Below are 25,417 nucleotides of genomic sequence, written 5' to 3'. Positions count from 1 at the left end.
ATGAAGTGCAGGGTTTCTGGATAATAAGTTTAAAAATGGTCTTTATGCATACCAGTAATGTAGCCCATCTATGCAACTTCTATGACTTCTAGTAACTGGTAGCTTTAGTCCATTGTTTGAAATAAATCTTTATCTACATGCCAAGAACAGACAAGCAATCTCTTAGCGAGTTAGAAAGGGCTGTTGCTTTCCTTCTCATGTAACTGGTATGCTGTGGAAGGGAATTATTACTATTTTTTAGCTACAACAAATCTGATAGTCTAATAACAGTTCTGTAATGTTTTATAAAGCTTTTTCCTTTTTCAGATATCAGAAATCCAACTTTTGCATAATTATTTTTATTGTCTGTTTCCAAAGAGCAAATATGTTTATTGTTTTCTAAGTATAAAAGAATGTTTATTATTTTAAAATTCAGAATAGTATAGAAAGTAGACAGAAAACAATGAGAATTGCCTGTCGTTGCACTGTTCACCTTTAGATGTACATCCTTCCAGGGGTTTCCTTGTGTCACTGTGTGCTTTAGCTACCGTTGTACTGTCGAGTCCATCTCCTTTCACGTACTTAAAGCTCGTGAACAAAACTGCACAATCCCTCACACCTGCTAAGCTATATTTAGAGCATTAAATGTCTCAAAAAGCCTGTCTTGCCTCAAGATATGCTGGTTGGATCCTGCTCCTTCTCTACCACCAAGTTAATTTTTAACAAGTCAGATTCGAAGTTTTGTTTAGTCTTGCTTCAGAAACATCAGTCTGTAATAAATCTTCAATGGTGGTATTCTCGGGTAGCTCAAAACACATTTGCAGTAAAGCAAAGTTATGCCTTAGTTGATAAAATAAGACATTTTAGTCATGAAGCAGAGCTCTTGAAAATGACCAGTGGAGCTACTTTAAATGTTCATTTGTGGAATAGTTTATTTAATAAAACAAGGAATCTTTAATCATTGGCTGTCGTGATACTTAGCATTTTCTTTGGAATTACAATCTAATGGTTGACTTCTGTGCTCACTGAATATAAAATATTTTACTACACCTAAAATATACTTTTTTTTCTTTTCTCGCAATCCTTAATTTGTTTAACAAAATTTTTCTCTTCTATATGATAGACTCCCTTGACGTTAAAAGAACACTATGTTGTTTGTTTAATTTGCTTTTAGGAGTTTTCCAAAACCATTTTAGGTTAGGTACAGAATATATATTAGTAACACTGTTCAGCACTTTTTCCATTTTAAGTGTTATAGTTCTGGTCATATCAAGTAAAGACTATTCCAAAAGATGAAGATATAGTTATCAACTAAAAAAACGGGGAGAAAGCCTATTAAAGTTTTTTTTTTTTTTAAGTTCTGTTGTGAAAACGGAATGTGTTATATTCCCATAGCTACTTCAGCTGGTTATTTCTTTGTATAATCTATAGGATTTTTCTTAACTGATAGATGTCCAGAAAGATTCTTTGAAATCAACTTGGCAGGTAAAACAAAGACAACTCATTAGGGGAGAATGTTTAAAAAAAAAAAAAACCCACACCATTTTCTATAGTTCAGACATTAAAAGTAAGCTGGAAATATGTCCTTTAGGAGATTTAATATCTGAGTTTTTGTGAGTTTTATAATTCAAAAGCAAAGATCTGCTTCTACTGGGGTTTAATTTTAACTGCCTCTGTATGAATGATGCGAAAGAAAACACTGTGGTGTCCTGGTGTCAAAAATTAAAGTCTGGTCTCTCAGAATTTTATAAAGAACCCTTTACTTTTAGTAATTTAAAAATCAGTACTCCATCTATGAGGGACAGCCTCCTGCAATTTATTACAGCTGGTATTTACTGAGCGTGTACTCTGAGACCAGATCTGGGTTTTTATGTTAGACATAAAAAGGCTGGGGGCATGAAGGAATGGAGTGGGTGGGTGAATAAGACCACAGGCAGAGCCTACAAGCTTGTTGGAAAGTTGTCACTCACACAATTAGATTTTAGGGTGGGTATGGTTCATATATTTGTGTGGGTATGGTTAATACATTTAAATAATTTCCGTGGTATTTTATGTCAAAGAAAACATTTCCCAGAACTGTTATCAAATAGTACAGTTTTAACTACATGCACCAACATATGCCAAATGATGGGAAGCAAAATTTATTCCAATTTGTAGCCAAGGATCCATGCCAAGAGAAGTCTGAAATAATAATAAAAATATGGAAAATGGTAAATATTAGGAGGCTAAGTTGGGATTAGAGGTTATGGAAAGAATGACGTTTTCCTTTATGTTGTTTATTTGTATTTTTTTTTATTTTAAAAACCACATTAAATTATTAGTTTATTATCTGTGATAAAAGTACCACACTAACATATGATGTGAATAATAGAGAAAGCTGGGTGTAGGTTTATACAAAAAAAAAAAACAAACTTTTTTTTTTTTTGTGTAAACAGGCACTCTCTGTATTATCTTCATGACTTTTTTGTAAATCTAAAACTGTTCTAAAATAAAAAGCTTATTTTAAAAAACCACATGAAATAAAATTTAGAATCTACAAAAGTGAAGAAACTCATCCACAATCCACTTCTGTAATACTCCAATTTTTTTTGTCCTTTCAGTTTATTCCCTTATACATTTTCCATATGCATAATTATAAAAACTCTTTTCTTATAATTTTATATCTTGCTTTTGTGATTTAATATTATCTCATAAATATTTTATCCAGTTTGCTACATGATCTTGCCATCTGTTTGAATGGCTGTATGATATTATCACCTCTGACACAAAAATAGATTCTAGGATGTGTGTCTGAGGGGAAGATGAGAGCATTCCTGGTAGAAGGAATGGTATAAGCAATGGCTCAAAGGAGAGGGTCTGTGACAAAGAGTGAATTTCATCTGGAGATGAAGCTATGGATGGGAAATATTAGCTGATGAGGCCAAACAAGGCCCAGAGCCTTGAATGCTGGAGAGGAAGGCCTAGAGAGTTTTAAGTGATAATCATCTGACCATACCTGAGACCCTGGATGGATTGGAGAGAAGACAAGATTAGACGTTAAGCCTGTGACTACCAGATGGTTGCTACTAACAATAAAAAAAAAGAGAGAATTCAGGGAGAAGAGCAGATTTGCATCTTGTTAGGATTGAATTTTGTTTGTTTGTGGGTTAGGAAAGAGGAGACAAGGGTTGGTAGAATTTGGGGTATGTGAGATTTGTGATACCAGTGAGACATGGTGTGAAAATGCCCAAAAAGCGGTAGAAAATGCAGCACTAGATGATGACTTAGGGTTCAAGCACAAGAGGCTGGTTGAAGCCCAAGGAGTGGGTGAGATTGTCAAGGGAAAGAGTTCTTGTGGAAAAACAAAGAAGAGAGCCAAGGATGGTGCTCTGAGGGACACATCATTTTGAGTACAGAGAAGGAAAAGGAGCTCAGGAACAGATAGAGAAGTAGCTGGAGAATGAAGTTATCTGTTGTCATGGCAACTATGCTTTTCTTCATAACACTCACCCCAGTCTATAGTTACATGGTTTGCTGATTATTTAATTGCTGTCTCTCCCACTGATTAGACTATGTTCCATGAGGGGAGAGGCTACTGTATCTTTTTGCTCATAATTGTATCCTTAATGCCTAGTATGTACTGAATAAATAGAAAAAAGCCAGGAGAGGGCATTGCCTCAAGTGCCAAGAAAGGGATGGTCAATGTTATCAGGAGGTTCAGGGTAGTCAGGGTGAGGCCTACTGAGACATCACTGAATTTATCCATTCAGATGTAACTGGGACCCTTTAGGAAGAGAATCTGTCCTGTGGACAGAAATTCAATTACAAGGAGTTAAAGAGTGAGAGGGTGATAAGAAAGTTTATGCAGTTCTGCCAAGAAATTCATTAAAATAACAAAGAAAAATATTGAGGATATTGAGAAAAGTAGAGAAAAAGGCTTCTATTTTTTTAGGATTGGAATCAAAGATTTTATAAGGATAATGAATCAGCAGGAGTAGAGAGATTGAAAAATAAGGGATAGGGAGAGGGAGGAGAGAGAGAGGTAGAATAGTAAATGGAATTTGTTTTCCCCATGGACAGTCCAAAAAACACCATAGTGACCCACAGGACAGAGTAGAACTGCCCCATAGAGTTTCCACGGAGCACCTGGTGGATTCAAACTGCTGACCTTTTTGGTTAGCAGCCGTAGCTCTTAACCACTACACCAAAGGTAAAGGAGATTTATTTTTTAAGCAAATGTTTATTGATAACATTCTTTGCAACGTACTGTGAAGAACGCATATCAGAATTTTTAATCTGATAAAAAATCTGATAGGGAAGGTAAAATATATGCACAAATAATTTTGGTAAACAAAGCTATCAGAAGCACAGATAGATGAGTTACCATGTTAAAAGTAAGAGCTCTCAGAGGAAGGGCTAAAAGAAGGTTGGATGGGGAACAACATGAACATTTTTTCCCATGTAAAGATAACAAGTTGAGTTAGTTGTCAAATTTGAGTTGTGCCTTGAATGGTGACATTCGGAAGGGTTAAGAAGGGAGGAAATCTAGCAGAGGCATTAGGGGACAAAAGAGTTTGTTCCTGGGGACAAGAGCTGGTTGAGTGGATGCAGGAAATACAGGGTAGAGAGAAAGAGTGTGCCGTCACATTGTAGGGAGAGCAACTAGGGTCATATAACAATGTGTGTGTAAGTTTTTATATAAGGAACTGACTTGAACTGTAAACTTTCACTTAAAGCACAATAATTTAAAAAAAAAAAAAAAAAAGTTGAGCATAGAACTACGTATGACCCAGCAATCCCAGTCCTAGATATCCAGAAGAGGTGAAGGCAGAAACGCAAACAGAAACCTGTACACCAATGTTCACGGCAGCACTTTTCACAATACCCAAAAGGTGGAAACAACCGAAATGTCCATCAGCAGATGAATGTGTAAACAAGATGTAGTATATACATATAATGGAATATTAGTCATCTATAAAGAGAAATGAAGTCCCGATGCATGCCACAACAAGTCAAAGGGGCAAATACTGTATGATTTCACTTTTATGAGGTAAGCAAATATATAGAAACCAAAGATTCTTAGCGGTTATGGGGGAGGGGGCAGGAAGGGGGAGTTTTTGTTTGGGGAGTGTTGCGTTTCTGAGTGTTGAGTTTTTGTTAATGGTGGTGGAATAATTTGGAAAAGGATAGTGATAGTGGTTGTACAACATGAAGAATGTAAGCAATGTCGCTGAATTATACATGTACAAATTGTTGAATTAGCAGATGTTTTCTTGTGTATATTTTCACCACAATAAAAAAAGCATACTATTAAAAAAAAAAAAAAAAGAGTTTGTTTCTTGAGTCTATCCACCACCCGTCTGTCAGTTTGTCATACTGTGGTAGCTTGTGTATTGCTCTGATGCTGGGCGCGATACCACCGATATTTCAAATACTAGCAGGGTCACGCATGGTGAACAGTTTTCAGCAGAGCTTCCAGAATAAGATAGACTAGGAAGAAAAGTCTGGTGATCTACTTCCAAAAGTTAACCAGTGAAAACCCCGTGGATCACAACAGTGTGTTTTCCGGTACAGTGCTGAAAGATGAGCCACCTACGTTGGAAGGAACTCAAAATACACAGTGGCTGCAACAATGGACTCGTGCATGCTGCTGATCATGAAGATAGTGCAGGACTGGACAATGTTTCCTTCTGTTGTATGTGGGGTCACCAGAAGTCGGACCTGCCATGACAACAGCAACAGAGAGTCCGTAGGCCTGCATGAAATAGACAGTGGTGTCCTAGTGTTTGATAAAGTTGAAATAGATTGCAAGAAGGTAGATGATGAAACATTCATTCCTTCATCTATTACGTATTTAAAGAGTGCCAGGGTTGTATCATCATCACTCTCTTAGGTGCTGGACACAATGGTGACCACTTAGAGCTTACAGCCAAATGTAACTCGTGAATGCTCTAGCCAGGACAGCCAAATAGGAATGTTAATGGCTGCTTTAAAAACAGGATCCACAGGCAAGCTCGCTATGAAAATCCCCCTTAGAGAACCTCAGTACACATACAAAATTCAAAAGGGGAGAAGAGACGTAAGGCGCCTGTTTGAGTTCACTTAACAGGTAACCAAACTTACTGAACGAGAAACAAGTGTTTCTCCCACCACCAGCACGTACCTCCATCCAGTGTTTCCTTTGAACTCCACTTTGGGAAAGGCTGCTCTAGTGGAAGTTGTGAGTGCCAGGAGAGAGAGTGGACTTGGGGAGGTCATGGGGAAGGAATTCACAAAAAGATTCTGACTGTGGAATGCTGGAATAAATATAGTTTTAGAAGCATTATCCTAGGATTGGCTTGTCCAGCGGCTGGGTAAGAGGAAAGGCTAAGGCGAGAAGATTGTCCAGGGGCTGTTACAAGCATCCAGGAATGTAATCACGGGGGTCTGAATTTGGGGTGTGGTAGGGAGAATGAGGAGGGGAGTGCAACTCAAAAACATTTGAAAACAAAATATTTTAAAGGCCATCAAAAGAATTTGGTCATTGATAGGACAGGGGACTGAAGAAGAGGGAAACATTAAAGATCTGTTTTAGAGAATCCCAGCTGGTGACCTTTTGCTGGCAAAAATAGGAAAAAAAAAATTAAAAAAAAAAAAGATATAGCCTATTTGGTTTATCTGGGCAGTGGAAAAAAAGCAGGCTCATAGTCTGGGCTCAACAGACATTGAAGACTCCATGTCCTCATACCCTCTAAGGACTAATTATGTAGTTGGTAAGTTATCTAACACCATCCTTTTTTCTGCTCCCTCCAATACCCCATAAGCGATCTTTATGGCTGCCATCTACCCCTGAGGATGAGATAGGCAGCAAGGAGAGAAAAAAATCAAGCAGTGACCTTGACTGTGGTAAAAGGGTAGGAGGAGAAAGTTGAAGAGGAAAAACTGAGAATTAGTGACCTTTGTCACACGCCCTCACTTTTTTTTTTTAAGAGCAGTTTTAGAATTCTGGAAAGTACAGAGAACTCCCATATGCCTCCTTTCCCCCACTGCATGCTGGATTCTATGATTAACATCTTCCATCAGTGTGGTACATTTGTTACAGTTAAGGAACCAATATGCATATATTATTAACTAAAGCCCATAGTTTATGTTAGAGTTCACTCTTCCTGTTGAACAACCCTGTGGGTTTTGACAGATGCATAATGTCATGTATCCACGATTACAGTGTCATACAGAATAGTTGAACTGCCCTTAAATGTCTTGTGCTTCACCTGTTCATCCCTGCCCCCTTCCTCTAACTGCTGACAAACACTGATGTCTTTACAGTCTCCATAGTTTTGCCTTTTCCAGAATGTCCTATAAGTGGAATCACACAGTACGCTGTTTTTTCCAACTGGCTTCATTTCACATACCAATATGCATTTAAGTTTCCTCCATGTCTTTTTGTAACTTCATAGCTCATTTCTTTTTTTCACTGAATGGGTATTTCATTGAATGGATGTACCACAGTTTGTTTATCCATTCGCCTAGTGAATGGATTTCCGGAATAAGAGTTTGCGCTATTTCAGGTTAGTTCTTCACCTGACTAATATGTGTTTCTGACACAGAGATTTAGCAGACGTACACGACATTAGAGGTGGAAAGGGATGGATCCTTGGTCTCACTTTCTCACTTTGCAGATATGAAAACAGAGACCCAGAGATATTTTCTCCTTTTTTAGAAGCAGTTAGCATAACACATGCAATATCTTGGTGTTTGTTATATTGCAGCATTTATCTCAGAATCTGGTACTTAGTAGGCATCTGGTACATGGTGTGGGTGGATGAATACACAAAGCATAACATCCTAGGTATTGTGAGTGCTGGAAGCTGAAGCTGTGTCAGAAAACAGACATGTGATTATTTATCTTCTCTGAGACAGGTGCCAGGATTTTCCCAGCTAACCTTGACTCTCGTGAATAATTCAGTTTATCATTTGTTCTCACCAGAAGGGTCATATTTACTTCTTTTCCTATGCAGTCTCTTAGGTATACTTCCCATCTCGGATACAGTTCTATATGTTTCCCTGTCCTTTGCCAAATCATGATACCTTAGGCTATTTGTTAAAGAAAGTTAAATGTAACTGAAAGCTAGGAGTATAAAATTTCTCTCTTTTAAATGATTACTTTTCCATAGTGAAAGTAATGTGCTTAAACTCATGAAAACGAAAAAAAAAAAAAAGAGAGGGAGAGAAAATGGTAGGGAAGTAGTTCCACCTTTTTTCTTTTCCGTGGGCGTAACTATTTTTTGCATAGTTGTAATCACACTGTATACACAATTGAATGTCTTCCTTTCTTCACTTAACACAATATCATAGGCATTTTGAATGGAGTTAACTGGAGGTAATCAAAAGAATATTAAGTATAGTTCCCATTTTTAAAGCCCAGCACTTTTTTAAGCACTTTATCTGTCAGCTCATTTAATTTTTAAAACAACCCTGAGGGGTGCACTGTTATTATGCCCATTTTACAGGTGCAGAAACTGAGGCATAGAGAGGTTAAATAACTTGTTCAAGGTCACACAGCTACTGAGTAGTAGAGCCAAGAATTGAACAATCCAGGCAGTCTGACTCCAGAGCCCATGCTTGTAGATATACGGGTTTGCCATAGGCTAATCAGACCTACTAAAAAAAAAAAAAAAAATCAGACCTACTAGGTCCCGATTATAGCTTTGACACTTAGCTGTGTCATCTAACCTCCCTCAGTCATTTTCCTCATCTGTAAAATGGATATAATAATACCAATCTCCTAGCACACAGTAGGTATTCAGTAAGTATTGGTTAGTATTATATTTAAATAAAACAAACAGTTCAAAGCTTCTCTTCCCACTTCCAACTCAGGCCTGATCTGAAACTCTGAGGCACAAAGAAGAGGCAGGTGGACCTGGTTCTCCCCTTCCTCCCAACTCACTTTAAGGGGTCAGGGGAGGGATAGGGAATGGCCCAAAGTCTTGACACTGTGCTGCTGTTGTATGCTGATCCTGGGCTCACATGGACAGCGGGGCCTTCAGACATCAAAATGCTGGTGCACTCTCTTGGGAAGTGGGAGATTGTACCTAATGAGGTATTTCAAGTACACCCCTATCTCCCCCCACCCCCCATATGGGAATTCAGCACTGCCCCATTACCTGGTATGGGTGTGCACCCTCAGCTGAATTTTTACATCTTCCCCCAACCACCAACCCCGTTTTCTTCTAGTGGGACACCATGTACATTTGGCCTGAGCAGGTGGACTTCTGGGTAGGCTCCTTTCAAGATGGCCCCAGACCACTTGGCCCATGGACACATACACATGTCCCTCCATCAGGGGCATCTCCAGCAGCTTCTCCCTTCTCCACACACAGGTTAGGGTCTCTCACCAGTGGAAGAGCTGGGCCTATGAGTATCTGCAGGTCAGCAGGCATCCAGCTGGGGAGTGAGAGTCTGGTCACCCCTTCTGGCCAGCAACTCTCCAACAAGTCATGATCTTGAAGCCTCTCGCACTTGGCTTGGTGGGTAGAGGGCAGCCTCTTTCTTCCTCTTGGAGAGAGGAAGGGGAACAGCCCCAGCTGCTGCTTCTACCAAGTCCTTCCAAGAAGTCTCCTCCCACACAACAGAGAGTCCCTGATGGAGCAGGAGAAAAGTGGGGTGCAGAACTCAAATTCTAGTAAAAAGACAAGACTTAATGGTCTGACTGAGACTGGAAGAACCCAAGAAGACATGGCCCCCAGACTCTCTAATAACCCAGAACTAAAACCATTCCCAAAGCCAACTCTGGAGACAAAGAATAGACCGGATTATAAGACAAGATGATAGTTGTGAAGAGTGTGCTTCTTAGTTCGAGTAGATAATGAGACTTAATGGGGCAGCACTTGTCTGGAGGCAAGATAAGAAGGCAGAAAGGGATAGATGCTGGTTTAATGGACGTGGGAAATCTGGGGTGGAAAGGAGGAATGTGTGGTCATATTATAGGGATAGCAACTAGGGTCACATAACAATGTGTGTATAAATTTTTGTATGAGAAACGAACTTGAGCTGTAAACTTTCAGCTAAAGCACAATTAAAAAAGAAGAAGTCTCCCTTTCCTCATATAAGCTGAAGGGTGTGGGGCAGGGTCATGCCACCACTTTGGTCCTCTCTTAGCTGCTCCATAGAGGTTTAGCCTTACCAGGATTTAGCCTACCTCTCAGTAGAACGTTTGCATGCCATTGTCTTCAACTTGGAGCCTCAGTCATAACTCTTAAGACACTGGGAAGACATCCCATCTCATACTCTGGTGCCACAGTGGTAAAGAGCTATGGCTGCTAACCAAGAGGCCAGCAGTTCGGATCTACCAGGTGCTCCTTGGAAACTCTATGGGGCAGTTCTACTCGGTCGTATAGGGTTGCTATGAGTTGTAATTGACTTGATGGCAATGAGTTTTTGTTTTTTTAAATATTTACACCTGCATTTACAGACTAGGCCTGATAGATCAGACTAACAGTTTGTATTCTGTTAAGCAAGCTAGGAGAGTTCAAAGTACATTACTAATGATAAATATCACCAAATGAAAAAAAAAGTGCTGTCTTACCTGTTAAATGCCTAGTAACAACTAATTGATTTCTTTGAAATTAAACCAGTCATTCAAAAGTAAAGTTCCACATTATCTTACTCAGAGTAAATGGGGGCGGGGGCACACACATGCAGTGTTTTTAAGCCACGTATCCCCAAGCATGCTAGAATTTTGATAGTATTACAGAAAGGACAGGATGGTGGCCTAGAATGAAGTTTTCAATCCATTGTAAACCAGAGAACTATCTTAGTTAGTGATTATTTAAAGTAGTAGTCCAAGAATTTGTGACTAATTTCGTGCCTTGCTGATTCTCCAAAAAGAGCCCTGGTGGTGCAATGGTTAAGTACTCAGCTGCTAACTAAAAGGTCAGCAGTTCGAACCTACCAACTGCCCTGTGGGAGAAAGATGTGGTAGTCTGCTTCCGTAAAGACTACAGCCTTGGAAACCCTATGAGGCAGCTCTACCCTGTCCTATAGGGTTCTTATGAGTTGGAATCAACCTGACAATAACGGGTATGGGTGATTCTCCAAAAAAACAGAAGTCTTAGGTTTCAAAGGCCACATATTTTCTGTCTTAAATGTGACCCTCACCTGTGACCTTGACTTCTCACATACTACCTGCCCCTTCCTCTCCTGCCGCTGTTGTTGTGATGCCTGAACACCCTGCCCCTCAGACCCTGTCTTTTTGGCCTTATTTCCTAAGGTCCTTTACTATTTCAGACAGATGGCTTGGTATTGCTGGTCCTGACAATTTAAGAAGTGGGCCTGGGTCCCAGACCCCCAGTTTGACCACCTGGCATGTTTAGAGCTGAAAAGGGCCTTGGAAATCATTTTGTTTAGCACCTTGTTTTACAGAGGAGAGAACCTGAGACGGTGCTGAGTGGCAGAATTAGAACCTGGGCTTCGTCCAGTGCCCCTGCCCTCCATTCCACAGAATACCCAGCATTTCTGCTGTGGTAGCAATCATTGTCACCAGTTACTGGGGGGCCTCCTTCTTGCCTTGTCTAAATCCAGGAAGATTTTGGCTTTTCTACAGTTCTAAGTGATAGCAGTCTAGCTGAATGTTGTTGTTAACTGCCGCCCAGTTGACCCCCAACTCATGGCAACCCCATACACAACAGAACAAAACGCTTCCCAGTCCTGCGCCATCCCCGTGATCACTTGTGGAATGGACCAGTGTGATCCATAGGGTTTTCATTGGCTGGTTTTGGCAGTAGATCGCCAGACGTTTCTTCCTAGTCTGTCTTAGTCTGGAAGCTCCACTGAAACCCATTCAGCATCGTAACAACATGCAGATCTCCACCAACACACAGGTGTTGGCAGTGCAGGAGGTGCATCGGCCAGGAATTAAACCTGGGTCTCCCGCATGGATAGCATGAGTAAAAGCTACTGGACTATAATTGGTAAATGGAGAGGTTGCTTCTTTCTTTAAATTGGGCTGAGAAGCAGTTGGCAAAATCCCATCCAACAGCCTCATTGCCTTGGCAGAGGAACTATCCCACTAAACTATCTGCAAACCTCAAGTAATTAAGTGCATTATAATAACAGGGACCGGACCCGCTGCACTTGCTGTAGATGAGATCTTATGTGAACCAACCCAGCAGGCCTCTACCTGCTCTCCTTGATAGGCAGCAATCCTTTCAAGCTCCAACAAGATCTGTTTAATAGATTAATGAGTCCTTTTAGTTTCTCCTCTAAAGAAAAATCAGATAGTTCTGGTTTCAGGAAATATTTGGTAGCTCCTTACTTCATCTCTGATGTGAAGTTCAGAGAACGAGGAACCCATACCACTGGGTAAAACTAGAAGGTGGGAAGAATAGAGATTCCCTTCAGCTTCCCAGCCATTATCTACCAGTCCAAACGGACTGCACTTTCTTGAAACAGGCCATGACAGAGTCCTTGATACAGAGTTGCCTGAGAATTTAGAGAAGGACTTCCAAGGGTTGGCACCACTGGAATGGAAATAACTTGTTCTATCCCGGGAGCTTAAACATCACTAAGTTCTCGTGGACTTGGGGCCCTCACTTTCCCTACTCCCTCTTTTCTCTTTCACTTATCTACCTTCCACATCAGACTGTAGAGGTGACCATCACACCTGTAGTCAGGTGATCTAGGATACTGGATTAGAATAGATATACTAACCCCTGACAAGTTAAAAATAAATGAATAAGCACTATGCTGAGTGAAATAAGTCAGTCACAAAAGGACAAATATTGTATGACCCCACTTGTATGAAATATCTAGAATAAGCAAGTATATAGAGATCCAAGTTTATTAGTGATTACCAAAGAAGGGGTGGGCAGGAGGGAGGGAGAGAGGAAGACACAACGCTTAAGAGATGCTGAGCTTCTGTTAAGGGTATGGAAAAATTCAGAAACAGCTAAGGGTGATGGTTAAACAATGTAATAAATGTAATTAATATCACTATCTGTACATGTGAAGATTATTGAAATGGCAAATGTTTTGTTACCTATATATTTACAGAGTTAAAAAAAAAAAAGAAGAAGAAGAAGAATAACCAGGCAAAGTTGGTTAAGGTTTTTAAAAGCCATAGAACTTTTGTTTCTGTCTTTTGATACCCTATACAATTTTTCCCAAAACAAATAGTGGTCAGATTCTATTTCCCGTTGGTACTTGTTATTGTTGTTGACTTTGGCTTATGGTGACTTATATACAAGAGAAGAACAGTTGCCTGGTTCTGTGTCATTCTCAAAATCACTGGCAAGTTCAAGACCTTTGCTGCATCTATTGTGCCAGTCCATCTCACCAAGGTCTCCCTCACCCTCGCTGGCACTCTGCTTCACCAAACACGATGTTCTCCTGTAACAACTGATGCCTCCTGATGACATGTCCATGCAAGTCAGAAAATGTTCTGTCGTGATCCACGGGCCTCTCATTGGCTAATTTTCAGCAGTAGAACACCAGAGTTTTCTTCGTAGTCTTTCTTAGTCTGAAAGCTCCTCTGAAACCTGTCCACCACAGATGACCCTGCTGGTATTTGAAATACCGGTGGCGTAGTTTCCAGCATCACAGCAACATGCAAGCCACCACAGTACCACAAGCTGACAGATGGGTGGTGACCGCTCTGTCATCTAACTTTTCCTAGGCTAAAATAAGTTGTCCAGGACTGTGACCTTCCAGTAACCTTCCTCCCCACTGTGCTTGCCCGCCCATGAGAATGATCACATCTGGGATCACACTGTCCGCTGGCCTGGGATGTGTGAATGAAATAAATAGAACCAAGAAATGCACTGCTTCTATGAAGCATACATACCCTCGTCGTCTGCTTGTATTTGCACGTACAGACCATAATCTTCTATAAAGCACTAATGATGTTCCGAACAATCAACTCTACTTCATACGCACAGGGGAAACCCCTGCGTCTTCCACCGTTGTGACCACACACAGGATGAATTTACACCAAAGCGTCCACAGCCCCAGAGCCACAGCAGCAGCTCCTAGTCTTTGACCCCCACTTCCACTCCAGAGCCAGCAGCTCTTCCTTGGAACTGGATAGAAAACTCACTAAAATGAAGAATTAACATACACTACAGCTTTGCTCTTATCAAAGCAGAGCACAGCATCATTTATTTAAAGGCCCCTTCTTCCATATTTAGTTCTTTCATCCTCAACGAAACTGTCCCTGTTGCCCGAAGTCTCCCTGAAATTCTTGCCCACTTTTGTGCTCCCTTGGCATTCCACTTGTGCCTTTTGAACCCGTTATTCGTTGTGGTATCGTATTTTTGCACATGTCTTTGTTCTGTTGCTGGGTTATAACCTTGAGGCAGCAGGGATGCGTCGCCTTTGTCTCTATATTCTGGGACCTGGTCTCATATTTAGTAGGTGCTTAATAAATGTTGCTTTTTTTTTTTTTTTTTTTAATAAATGTATCTTGAATTAAACACATTTTTTAAAGCCAGTTTCTGGAATATACTTTCAAATAAATGGAAATGTGTGTACTGTATGTACATGTGTGTATGTGTGTGTGTAAAAACCTGTTGCCATTGAATAGATTCCAACTCATAGCAACCCTGTAGGATGGAGTAGAGCTGCCCCATAAGGTTTACAAGGAGCAGCTGGTGGATTCGAACTGCTGACCTTTTGGTTAGCAGCCATGCTCGTAACCACTGTCCCACCAGGGGTCCAATATATTTCAATAAAAAGTAAATATCAATAAATAAATGCAAACAATTATTACAATAATAGTAATTAATTTGCAGGGGAGGGGGAACTGAGTACAACTTGGCTTTTTAGAAAAAACTCAAAAGGAGATTCATAGTCTAGTACTAATGTTTAAAAGTAGATAATTGATAAATGTATTCAGGATAGTTACACAGATACTGGATCCATCTTGAGAATTCACACCACTGAAAGCTGCTTGAATTTCACTGGCACATAAAGTCAGAATGTTTTAAACTGTCTAAATCTATGCTTTATACACCCTTTTACCCTTATACATCCAGGTGTTTCAAATCGTATTTTCAAAGCCGTTTACCTAAGATATTTTTTTAAAGAAGAGAGCAAACTTTAACATTGGTCGTACTCCCCCAAAGAAGCTAGTTAGGTATTTGACTGAACTGGTCCTTGAATGAGGAGCCCTGGTGGTATACTGGTTAAGTGGTTGGGCGCCAATTGAAAAGTTGGCAGTTCAAACCCACCAACCACTCTGCAGGACAAAGACATAGCAGTCTGCTCCTGTAAAGATTTATAGCCTTGGAAACCCCATGGGGCAATTCTACTCTGTCCTGTAGGGTCACAATTACTCAGAATCCACTCTGCGGCAGTGGGTTTTGGTTTTTGGCTGGACCTTGAATTATCATAAGCATTGGAATCATTTCTTCTCAAGTTTTTTGCCTGCAATTTAGATGTGCTACCACCAGGTTGTGGTCTTCATGGTCATTTCCAGCCAGACTCAAGCTATAATCAGGTTAACCATACTTTTGCATGCCTTTCCACTCAATTACCCAGCCCTTAGTTTGCAAAATAATGAAAATGGAACTCTTTATTAATTAGCTAAGCAAAAACATTTGAAGATCTACCTAGATGGCCCTGAAGAGATTGTTTCACAGAAGACTAGCCTCTAGGTACCAGTTTCTCCACCCATCGGTCAGATTGTATACTGGGGTGGATTGTGTGTTGTTATGATGCTGGAACCTATACCACCAATATTTCAAAAACCACCCATCTGGACAGGTTTCAGTAGAGCTTCCAGAATAAGACAGACTAGGAAGAAAGGCCTGGTGATCTAATTCCGAAAATTGGCTAACGAAAACCCTGTGGATCACAACAGAATATTGTCTGGTTTATTGCTGGAAGATGAGCCTCCTAGGTTGGAAGGCACTCAAAATACACAGTGGCAGCAACAGGAAGGCACTCAAAATAGACAGTGGCTGCAACAATGAACTTGAGCACACCAACAATTTTGAAGATGATGGAGAACCAGTCAACATTTCATTCTGTTGTACATGGGGTCATCATGAGTCAGAGCCAACTTCATAGCAACTAACCACAACAACAACCAGCTGGTCCCTTGGCCATCAGTCAGTCCATCCCTAGGTGCCTTCAACTTGCCTTACAAATTCATCTCCAAGGGATGGGCTTTTTCCAGGGCATGTTGGTGGCCTTGGTGTTTCTGCTGCTTGGAACCAGTGTAAAGTCATCAGGAATAAATCTCCAGAGGGACTCTGTTCTGCGCTCAGTGCTTTCAACTGAGTAGAAATGGGACCTGGCTATAGGCCTATAAACCACCAAAGCACAAAATTAGTGTACCTTTGCCAACTTGCGTTCTGCTCAAGGAATTCTTGGCAGCAGTTAACACATAAACACAAACACAAAGTGATTCCCCCGTATTCACAGGGATGAGCTTTTACAAAATGGGGGTTTTCATTAGCCTATTTGAATATATAAAACATTGATGATCAACGCTATGGTGCCTTAAAAGTTCCTGGAGGGGAGAGACTAGACATGTAAAGGAGACCCAGAGGGGGAGTATTTTAAGCCCACATCTTCTCTCTCCCTGCTCCCTGGGGATTCTCCCAGCCCAGCCCACTGCTGCTCTGACCCACGGACTTTTCTTCTGTGTTCCTGAATTAGTATGGGTTTTTTTTTGTGTGTGTGGTTAAAATACATACAAAAAACTTTCACCAATTCAACAATTTCTACTTGTATAATTCAGTGACATTGATTACATTCTTCACGTTGTGCAGCCATTATCGCTGTTCTTTTCCAGATTATTCTACCACCCTCAACATAAACTCAATGCACTCTGAGGAAAGCTCCCCCTTTCCCTCTCCTTCCCGCCCTTGTTAACCACTCATAATCTTTGGTTTCTGTATATTTGCTTATTTCATATATGTGAGACCATACAGTATTTTTCCTTTGATAATGACTGACTTCACTCAATGTAATGTTTTCAGGGTTCAGCCATGTTGTGGTATGTATCAGGACTTCGTTTCTCTATGGCAGAGTAACATTCCATTGTATGTGTATGGCACATTTTGTTTATCCACTCACCTATTGATAGACACTTGCATTGTTTCCACATTTTTCCTATTATGAAAAGTCCTTCAAAGGACATTAGTATATAGGTTTCCATTTGTGTTCCTGCTTTCACTTCTTCTGGGTATATATCTAAGATTAGGATTGCTGGGCTATGTGGTAATTTTATGTTCAACTTTTGGAGGAAACACCAGACTGTTTTCCGCAGTGGCTGTATCATTTGTATTCCCACCAGCAGTGGATGAGGGCTCCAGTTTCTCCACAACCTCACCAATACCTGTTATTCATTTATTTTTGACCTTTGCCATTCTAATAGGCATGAGGTGGTATCTCATTGTGGTTTTGATTGGCACCCTCCCTAATGGCTAATGTGGCACAGTGGTTAAGTGATTCAGCTGCTAAGTAAAAGGTCAGTGGCACTTCAAATCCACCAGCTGCTCCTTGGAAATCCCATGAGGCAGTTCTACTCTGTCCTCTGTGGTCGCTATTGGTTGGAATAGTCTGGATGGCAACAGATTTTTTGTTTTGTTTTGTTTTAATGGCTAATGGGGAGAAACGCCTGGTGATCTATTTGTGAAAATCAATCAGTGAAAACCCTGTAGATCACATCAGTCAGATCCCATTTTGCATAGGGTCACCATGAGTCCGGAAGTGACTCAGTGGAGGCTAACAACAATGGCTAATGACATTGAACATCTTTTTATGTGCTCATTGGCCATTTGAATATCCTCTTTGGTGATATGTCTGTTCAAGTCCTTTGCTTATTTTTTGATTGGGTTGTCTTTTTGTTGTTCAGTTGTAGAAGTTTTTTAAAAATATATTTCGGATATTAGACCCTAATTGGATGTATGGGTCCCAAAAAATTTCTCCCAATCTGTAGATTGTCTCTTCACTTTGCTAATAAAGCCCTTTGATGAACAGAAATCTTTCATTTTTATGAGGTCTCATTGATCTGTTTTGTCTTTTGCTGCTTGAGCTTTATCAGTTTGAACAGAGGCAGTAAGTGCTGAAGCCGCAGCCCTTGGCTTGTGGGGCTGACCACCTCCCGTTCTCTCAGCCCCAGAGCCAGGATCCCAGGGAAGCCACAGGGCTGGGTCTCCATTCCTCCAGCTCCTTCGGGCCTCTGAACTCCAGTTCCTACAACTGGGCTTATCTGAGTTCCCACTACCCTTCTGAGGATTGTTACTGGCCCTGGGAGACATCCTCCTGGATGCCAAGAGCCATCTGCTTCCATTCCCTAGTGTTATGCCCCACCCCTCTGAGTAACGGATTGCAGCTTACAATCTCTGATTGGAAATTCCCACACCAGGTGCTTCTAGAACCATCACAAAAGTTGCCCCATCCGGTGCACCCTGTGCCTTGTTCATAAGCTAGACCTCTGTCCCCATGCCCCTCTCAGACCACTCCTCAGTGCTGATCTGCTCCTGGAGGCAAGACTTGGGCCAAGCTGCAAGTATCCCATATTATGTTGAGAGACTGCCTTTCAATGATTCTGAGTTCAGTTAATTTGAATATTTTTGAACACAACTGAGCTCACTGCTGGGCATATAAAGATGAATAAGGAACCACCTGTCATTTGGCACTGTGGTTGTCATTAGGTACCATCGAGTCGGTTCCAACTTATAGCAACTCTGTATACAACAGAACAAAACACTGCCTGGTTCTGTGCCATCCTCACAATCATTGCGGTGTTTGAGCCCATTGTTGCAGCAAGTGTCAGCCCATCTTGTTGACGGCCTTCCTCTTTTCGCTGACCCTCTACTTTACCAAGCATGATGTCCTTCTCCAGGGATTGGTCCCTCCTAATAACATGTCCAAAGAACACGAGATGAATTCTCACCATCCTCACTTCTAAGGACCGTGCTGGCTATACTTCTTCCAAGATAGATTTGTTCATTCTTCTGGCAGCCTGTGATACATTCAGTATTCTTGGCCAACACCATAATTAAAAGGCATCAATTCTTCCTTATTCATTGTCCAGCTTTCATATGCGTACAAGGTGATTGGAAATACCTTGGCTTGGGTAAGGCGCGCCTTAGTCCTCAAGGTGACATCTTTGCTTTTTAAAGAGGTCTTTTGCAGCAGATTTGCCCATGGGAATACGTCATTTGACTTCTTGACTGCTTCTTCCATGGGCATTGAGTGTGGATCCAAATAAAATGAAAACCTTGGCAACTTCAGTCTTTTCTCCAGCAGCAAGGCTATGTCATCCACATATCGCAGGTAATGAGTCTTCCTCCAATCCTGATGCTGTGTTCTTCATATAGTCCAGATTCTTGGATTATTTGCTCAGCATACGAATTGAGTAAGTATGGTGAAAGGACACAACCCTGACATGCACCTTTCTGACTTTAAAGCATTCAGTATACCCTTGTTTTGTTCAAATGACTGCCTCTTGGTCTATGTACAGGTTCTTCGTGAGCACAGTTAAGTGTTCCGGAATTCCCATTCTTCTCAGTGTTATCCATAAATGGTTATAATTCACACAGTCGAATGCCTTTGCATAGTCAGTAAAACACAGGTAAACATCTTTCTGGTATTCTCTACTTTCAACCAAGATCTATCTGACATCAGCAATGATGTCCCTCATTCCACATCCTTTTCTGGATCTGGCTTGACTTTCTGGCAGTTTTCTGTTGTTGTATTGCTACAACCCTTTTTGAATTATCTTCACCAAAATTTTACTTATGTGTGATATTAATGATATTGTTTGATAATTTCCATGTTCCTTTGGATTATCTTTCTTTGAAATGGTCACATATATGTATTTCTTTCAGTCGGTTGGCCAGGTAGTCGTCTTCCAAATTTCTTGGCATAGACAAATGAGTGCTTCCAGCGTTGCATCCGTTTGTTGAAACATCTCAGTTGGTATTCTGCCAATTCCTGGAGCCATGTTTTTTCCCCAGTGCCTTCAGTGCAGCTTGGGCTTCTTCCTTCAGCACCATTGGTCTTGATCATATGCTACCTCCTGAAATGGTTGAATGTCGACCAATTGTTTTTGGTACAGTGACTCTGTGTCAGTGGACCTCTGACCAAAAGCCTTTGCCTCCAAGTCCCATCTCATCAAACTCTTAGCAAGGCTGTATTGAAGAAACCGCCTCTGATTTTTTTGTTGTTGTTGTTGGTCTGAAGAAACCTCTTCCCTCCAACATTATTGTACCTCCCTGATGGAACCTACCATTTTTGTTTTATATTTTAGTTGAGTGTGTCTATATTCCCCTGGCATATCTGAAGACAGGCCTTGAGGTCAAGGGTTGAGGCCATTTTGTCTTTGTATACAGGTTCCAACATGGGGGCTTGTACATATTTTTCTTTTCTTTTTTCCAGTTGCCTTGGCACCAACTCCAACTCATGGTGACCCCATTGGTTTCAGAATAGAAATGTGCTCCACAGGGCTTTTAATGGCTAATTTTTCAGAAGTAGAGATCCAGGCCTTTCTTCTGAGGCACCTCTGGATGGACTCAAACCTCCAACCTTTTTGTTAGTGGCTGAGCATCTTAACCGTTCGCACCACCCAAGGACTCATTGAAATAGTGTTAAATAAATGCATGAATGTCATTTCAGTAAGACCATAATGACCACAAAAATAAGTCTGTCCTGATTTCACTCTTGGAAAACTAACATAAAAAATAGTGTGATATAATAATCAGAGCCAAGAACAAAGGTGACAGATATTAATCCAAATTGTGCCTTCATCAGCCTTCACAAATAATGCTCAGTCTTGGCCCCTGTCTACATCATAGGCATAATTCTGACTAGACGTGGGCTTTGGTAAAATTTTCTCCAGAGAGTGAGAAATCAGATCAAATATGCCATGGAATGTAGTCTTTCTTAAAAGGTAAGTTCATGTTTTAGCCGGGTCCTCATTCTTGCCACGAAATCTGTCAAGTCCTAACACTGTGTCTGAAGTACCTGTTCCTGTCTCTTCAGCACAAGTTTCCAACTCAGCGAGGGAACCGTGTGTCTGTTGATAAAAGAGCATGCTTGTGTGATCCTGCCCAAGGCCTGCAGATGTGAAAAGGCAGGTCTCCACATGACCTACTGAATAGTGACTAGTGTCCCTAACAGTTTGGAGCAGCTGTGTTGAGCCTTGTAAAAGTAAACGGTTGCATAGAGGGGAGATTCTTGTTCTTTCAGAGATTTCCTATAATCTTACATACAAACTATCACTCATTCTTTCTCTCAGTCTGTCTGTCTTTCTGTCTCTCACACACACACACCCCTAAATGAGCGAGGAAAATGTGAGAGGAAAGTAAATTAAAATAAATGGATTATGGTGAACAGGTTGGTTTTTGTTCCAGTGATGGCAGGGCAAGGAAGAGAACGCAAACAGAAGAACTATTCAGATTAGTTAGGGAAAAAGTCTAGCTGTTAAGACATGGGACTGCTTCCTGTGTGGAAAAAAATTAGGTTTATGATTAGACAAATCTATATCCACTGCTGAGACTTGGGAATTCATGAGCTTGGAGCAAGGAGAAAGGGTTTTCAGAAGACTAAGTGGAAAAGACTGTTTAAAACACAGTGAAACCCTGGAGTTAGGACATCTTTAAGGGTGAAACTCAGACACCTGAGGACACAGAGGCACCTGAGAGATAAGCTAATCCAACAGCCCTTGTACAAACGAGGCCTCCAAGACCCAGTGTTGCTAAGTGACTGCCTAAGGTTATTAGTGCAGCTGGGCTAAAACCAGGGGCTTTTGACCCAAGTCTAGTGCTTCTTCTGCAATACTGTTGTATATTAGCTGCTGAGAGAGATTTCAGCTGTATAAAGATGGAGTTAACGTAAACAAACATATACGGGAATGATCTTCTTGGCCGACTTAATTGAAAACACACACACACGCCCTCCAAGCAGATTGAGTTCCTCTAAGTCACATATATGACACCATGATGTTGGTTGTTAAAGAGAATGTGAACATCTCTAATCTCAGTTGGATGGGCTGCTTCTCTGATGTTCCTGGGGCAGAAACCGAATTACCTGTCAAGAGATTTGGACACTTCTCTTGAGCAGTTTGTTTTTGCTGTTTTATAATATATACTTAAATGAATAAATACAATAAATAAGGAAAAGAATGATAACCTAGCTTGACAAGTAACAATCAAAAGTAGATAAGGAATTAAATACAGAAAATTATCTGTAATGTAAAATAAAAATAATGCAGCAGCACCTTGCTTTATGCACTGATACATATTCTAATATTGTTGTTAGATGCCATTGAGTTAGTTCCAACTCGTAGTGACCCTGAGTACCACAGAAAGAAACATTGCCCGATCTTGCACCATTCTCACAATCTTGCTATGTTTGATCCCATTGTTGCAGCCACTGTGTCAATCCATCTCATTGAGAGTCTTCCTCTTCTTTGCCGACCCTCTGCTTTGCCAAGCATGATGTCCTTCTCTGGGGACTGGTCTCTCCTGATAACGTGTCCAAAATACATAAGATGAAGTCTTGTCATTCTCATTTCTAAGGAACATTCTGGCTGTATTTCCAAGACAGATTTGTTCGTTCTTCTGTCAGTCTATGGTATATTCAGTATTCTTCACCAAACACCATAATTCAAAGACATCAATTCTTCTTTGGTCTTCCTTATTCGTTGTCCAGCTTTCACATGCATATAAGGTGATTGAAAACACCATGGCTTGGACCAGGTGCACCTTAGTCCTCAAAGTGACGTCTTTGTTTTTGAACACTTTAAAAAGGTTTTTTTGCACCAGATTTGCCCAGTGCAATACATCATTTGATTTCTTGACTGCTGCTCCCACAGGCGTTGATTGTAGATCCAAGTGAAATTAAATCCTTGACAACTTCAGTATTTTCTCCGTTTATCACGATGTTGCTTACTGGTCCAGTTGTAAGGACTTTTGTTTTCTTTATGTTGAGGTGAAATCCATACTGAAGGCTGCAGTCTTTGATCTTCATCAGTAAGTGCTTTAAGTCCTGTTCAGTTTCAGCAAGCAAGGTTGTGTCATCTGCATATCACAGGTTATTAATGGGTCTTCATCCAATCCTGATGCTGCGTTCTTCTTCCTATAGTCCATCTTCTCAGATTATTTGCTCAGCATATAGGTCAAGTACGGTGAAAGGATATAACCCTGACACATACTTTCCTGACTTTAAACCACACAATACCCCCTTGTTCTGTTCACATAACTGCCTCTTGGTACAAGTTCCAGATGAGCAAAATTAAGTGTTCTGGAATTCCCATTCTTCTCAATGTCATCCATAATTTTTTATGATCCACACAGTTGAATACCTTTACATAGTCAATAAAACACAGGTAAACATCTTTCTGGAATTTTCTGCTTTCATCCAAGATTCGTTTTCTAGGAGGGACCCTAATTCATTTAACAAGTATTTATTGCATGTCAAATGTGTGCCAGGCACTGTTCTGGGCACGAGGGACACACCACAGTGAGCGAATGGACAAAAGCCCCACCTGCCATGCAGCCAGTGTTCTAGGGGGAGCCACGGAACTCACTACCCATTACACTACTAGTCCTAGAACCCATTTTCCATAGGTTTTGGCAGATATTTAATTCAGTCGGAAAACTGATGATGTTTGTATTCTCATGTGGGTATGATTTTAATGAAGGTTGCTTTTTGGTTTTTAGGGAGAAGAAAATGGCTTTCCAGACAGTACTGGAGATCCCCTTTCAGGTAACTGATTGACTTGAATGGCACCTGGGCTTCAGTAATAACTTTTTTTTTTTTTTTATAATTAATTAGCAGGGCTAAATTAAAGAAAATTGCTTTATCATTAACTTTAAAAATCTGTATCACATAGTAGAACAACTTTCTAACTTTGTGCTATGGTGAGCTGGAAGAAAGCCTGTATCTTAGAAGATTTCACAAAAGCCTTCAAGGATTATTTTCTCTGCTAACCATATGTTGCTTGTGAGGGGCACAGCAGGGTTCTGAATCGGACAGGCTTAGGGCTGTGCCACCGTCAGAACTGAGCAGACCCTCCATCAAGTTTTGAGAGCCATAGTGTTGGCAGAGAGAGTAGGTTCAGGTGGAAGAAGGAAGAGTGGCTGCCTTTGTACTTAGGCAGACTGAGGTAGCATGAGAAGGGCCAGCTTGTCCATATCCATCTCTTTCTTCCTCTGTGCTCCAGTCAGCTAGGTAGCCAATCACTTACTCACTTACCTACTGTCGTTGAGTCGACTCCAACTCATGGCAACCCCATATGTCTCAGAGTAGAACTGTGCTCCATAGGGTTTTCAGTGACTGATTTTTCAGAAATAAATCACCAGGCCTTTCTTCCGAGGCACCTCTGGGTAGACTCAAACCTCCAACCATTCAGTTAGCAGCCGAGCACACTAACCATTTGCACAACTGAGGGACTCCTCCTCCTGATATTAAGCGAGGTATTATCCCCCTTCTCCTTTTTTTGCTTTTAGTGTTTTTAACTAAAGAAACTTGGAAGTTTGCTTCTATCCCCTTGCCCCTTTATTTATCAGAAGACCCAGAAACTTTGGCAATTTTTAGATTTCTTATTAATTAATCATGCAGTGGGGGTTTGAAACAAGGTATACAATCGAAGGAGAAATTAAAAAAGAAAAATCCCACCAACAGTGTCTACATCTTTTAAAACATATTGAATGACCTGAATCATCAGGGTTTTGTTTGCTTCTTTCATTTTTCTAAGGGAGTGGGGAAGACCAATAAAACCCTCAGGAGCAGTTATAATCTGTCATCAACCCAGACTGTGCCAGGTACCCATGCTTAAGATCAGAACACACAGTGTTACTCAACTTTTCTTTCCCTTAGAAACATGGTGGTGAGAAGACACACCAATATGCTAACAGCAGTGATCTCTGGGTGGTAAGGTTCTAAGTGACTGGTTTTCATGCAAAAGATTTTTATTTATTAAGGACCCTCTGTGCACCAGGCTTTCTAAGGAAGCCACGGGGCAAAAGTATAGCTCTAAGAGGTGGAAGTTGGGTTTCTGGTGCCAGTTCAGCTACCCCTCCGCCATAGTAAGACACATGTGAAGGAAATTTCTGGAGCCCTGGTAGTGTAGTGGTTAAGTGCTTAGCTGTGAACCGAAAGGTCAATGGTTCAAACCCACCAGCTGCTCCTCGGGGAAAAGATGTGGCAGTCTGCTTCCATAGAGATTTACAGCCTTGGAAATCCCATGGGGCAGTTCCACTATGTCCTATAGGGTCACTATGAGTTGGAAAAAACTGGATGGCAACAGGTTTGGGTTTTTTTGGAAGGAGAATTTGGGCCAGGCAGGCTTTGGGTGGTGCCTTCCCATCCAGGTTTCATGCGACATGCTCCAATTTCCAGGGTCCCATCCAGCCCTCCCAATGGAGCACTCTCCTTCCTTTGACAATACCCCACCCCACCCCTGCCAGAGTCTGGGACCACTGGCTAATAAGGAATTCCTCTTTTACAAATGCTGCAGCAGGGA

The 25,417-nt window shown here is 41.0% G+C and overlaps 1 protein-coding gene across 2 annotated transcripts in view; it reads left to right on the top strand.

Annotated features, from left to right (window-relative positions):
- Positions 1-25,417, top strand: part of EDARADD (EDAR associated via death domain) — a 111,176-nt gene that overhangs the window by 70,287 nt on the left and 15,472 nt on the right. For both annotated transcript variants that reach the window (XM_049868690.1, XM_049868691.1), the window contains one exon: positions 23,613-23,658. In XM_049868690.1, coding sequence (XP_049724647.1) covers positions 23,613-23,658 — 46 coding nt within the window. The remainder of the gene's footprint in view (positions 1-23,612; positions 23,659-25,417) is intronic.

The sequence above is a fragment of the Elephas maximus genome, chromosome 24, assembly GCF_024166365.1.
Source record: "Elephas maximus indicus isolate mEleMax1 chromosome 24, mEleMax1 primary haplotype, whole genome shotgun sequence".
NCBI classification, from domain to species: Eukaryota; Metazoa; Chordata; class Mammalia; order Proboscidea; family Elephantidae; genus Elephas; species Elephas maximus.
Note: the sequence above shows the minus strand (reverse complement) of the source record. Positions and strands in the feature narration are given on the sequence as shown.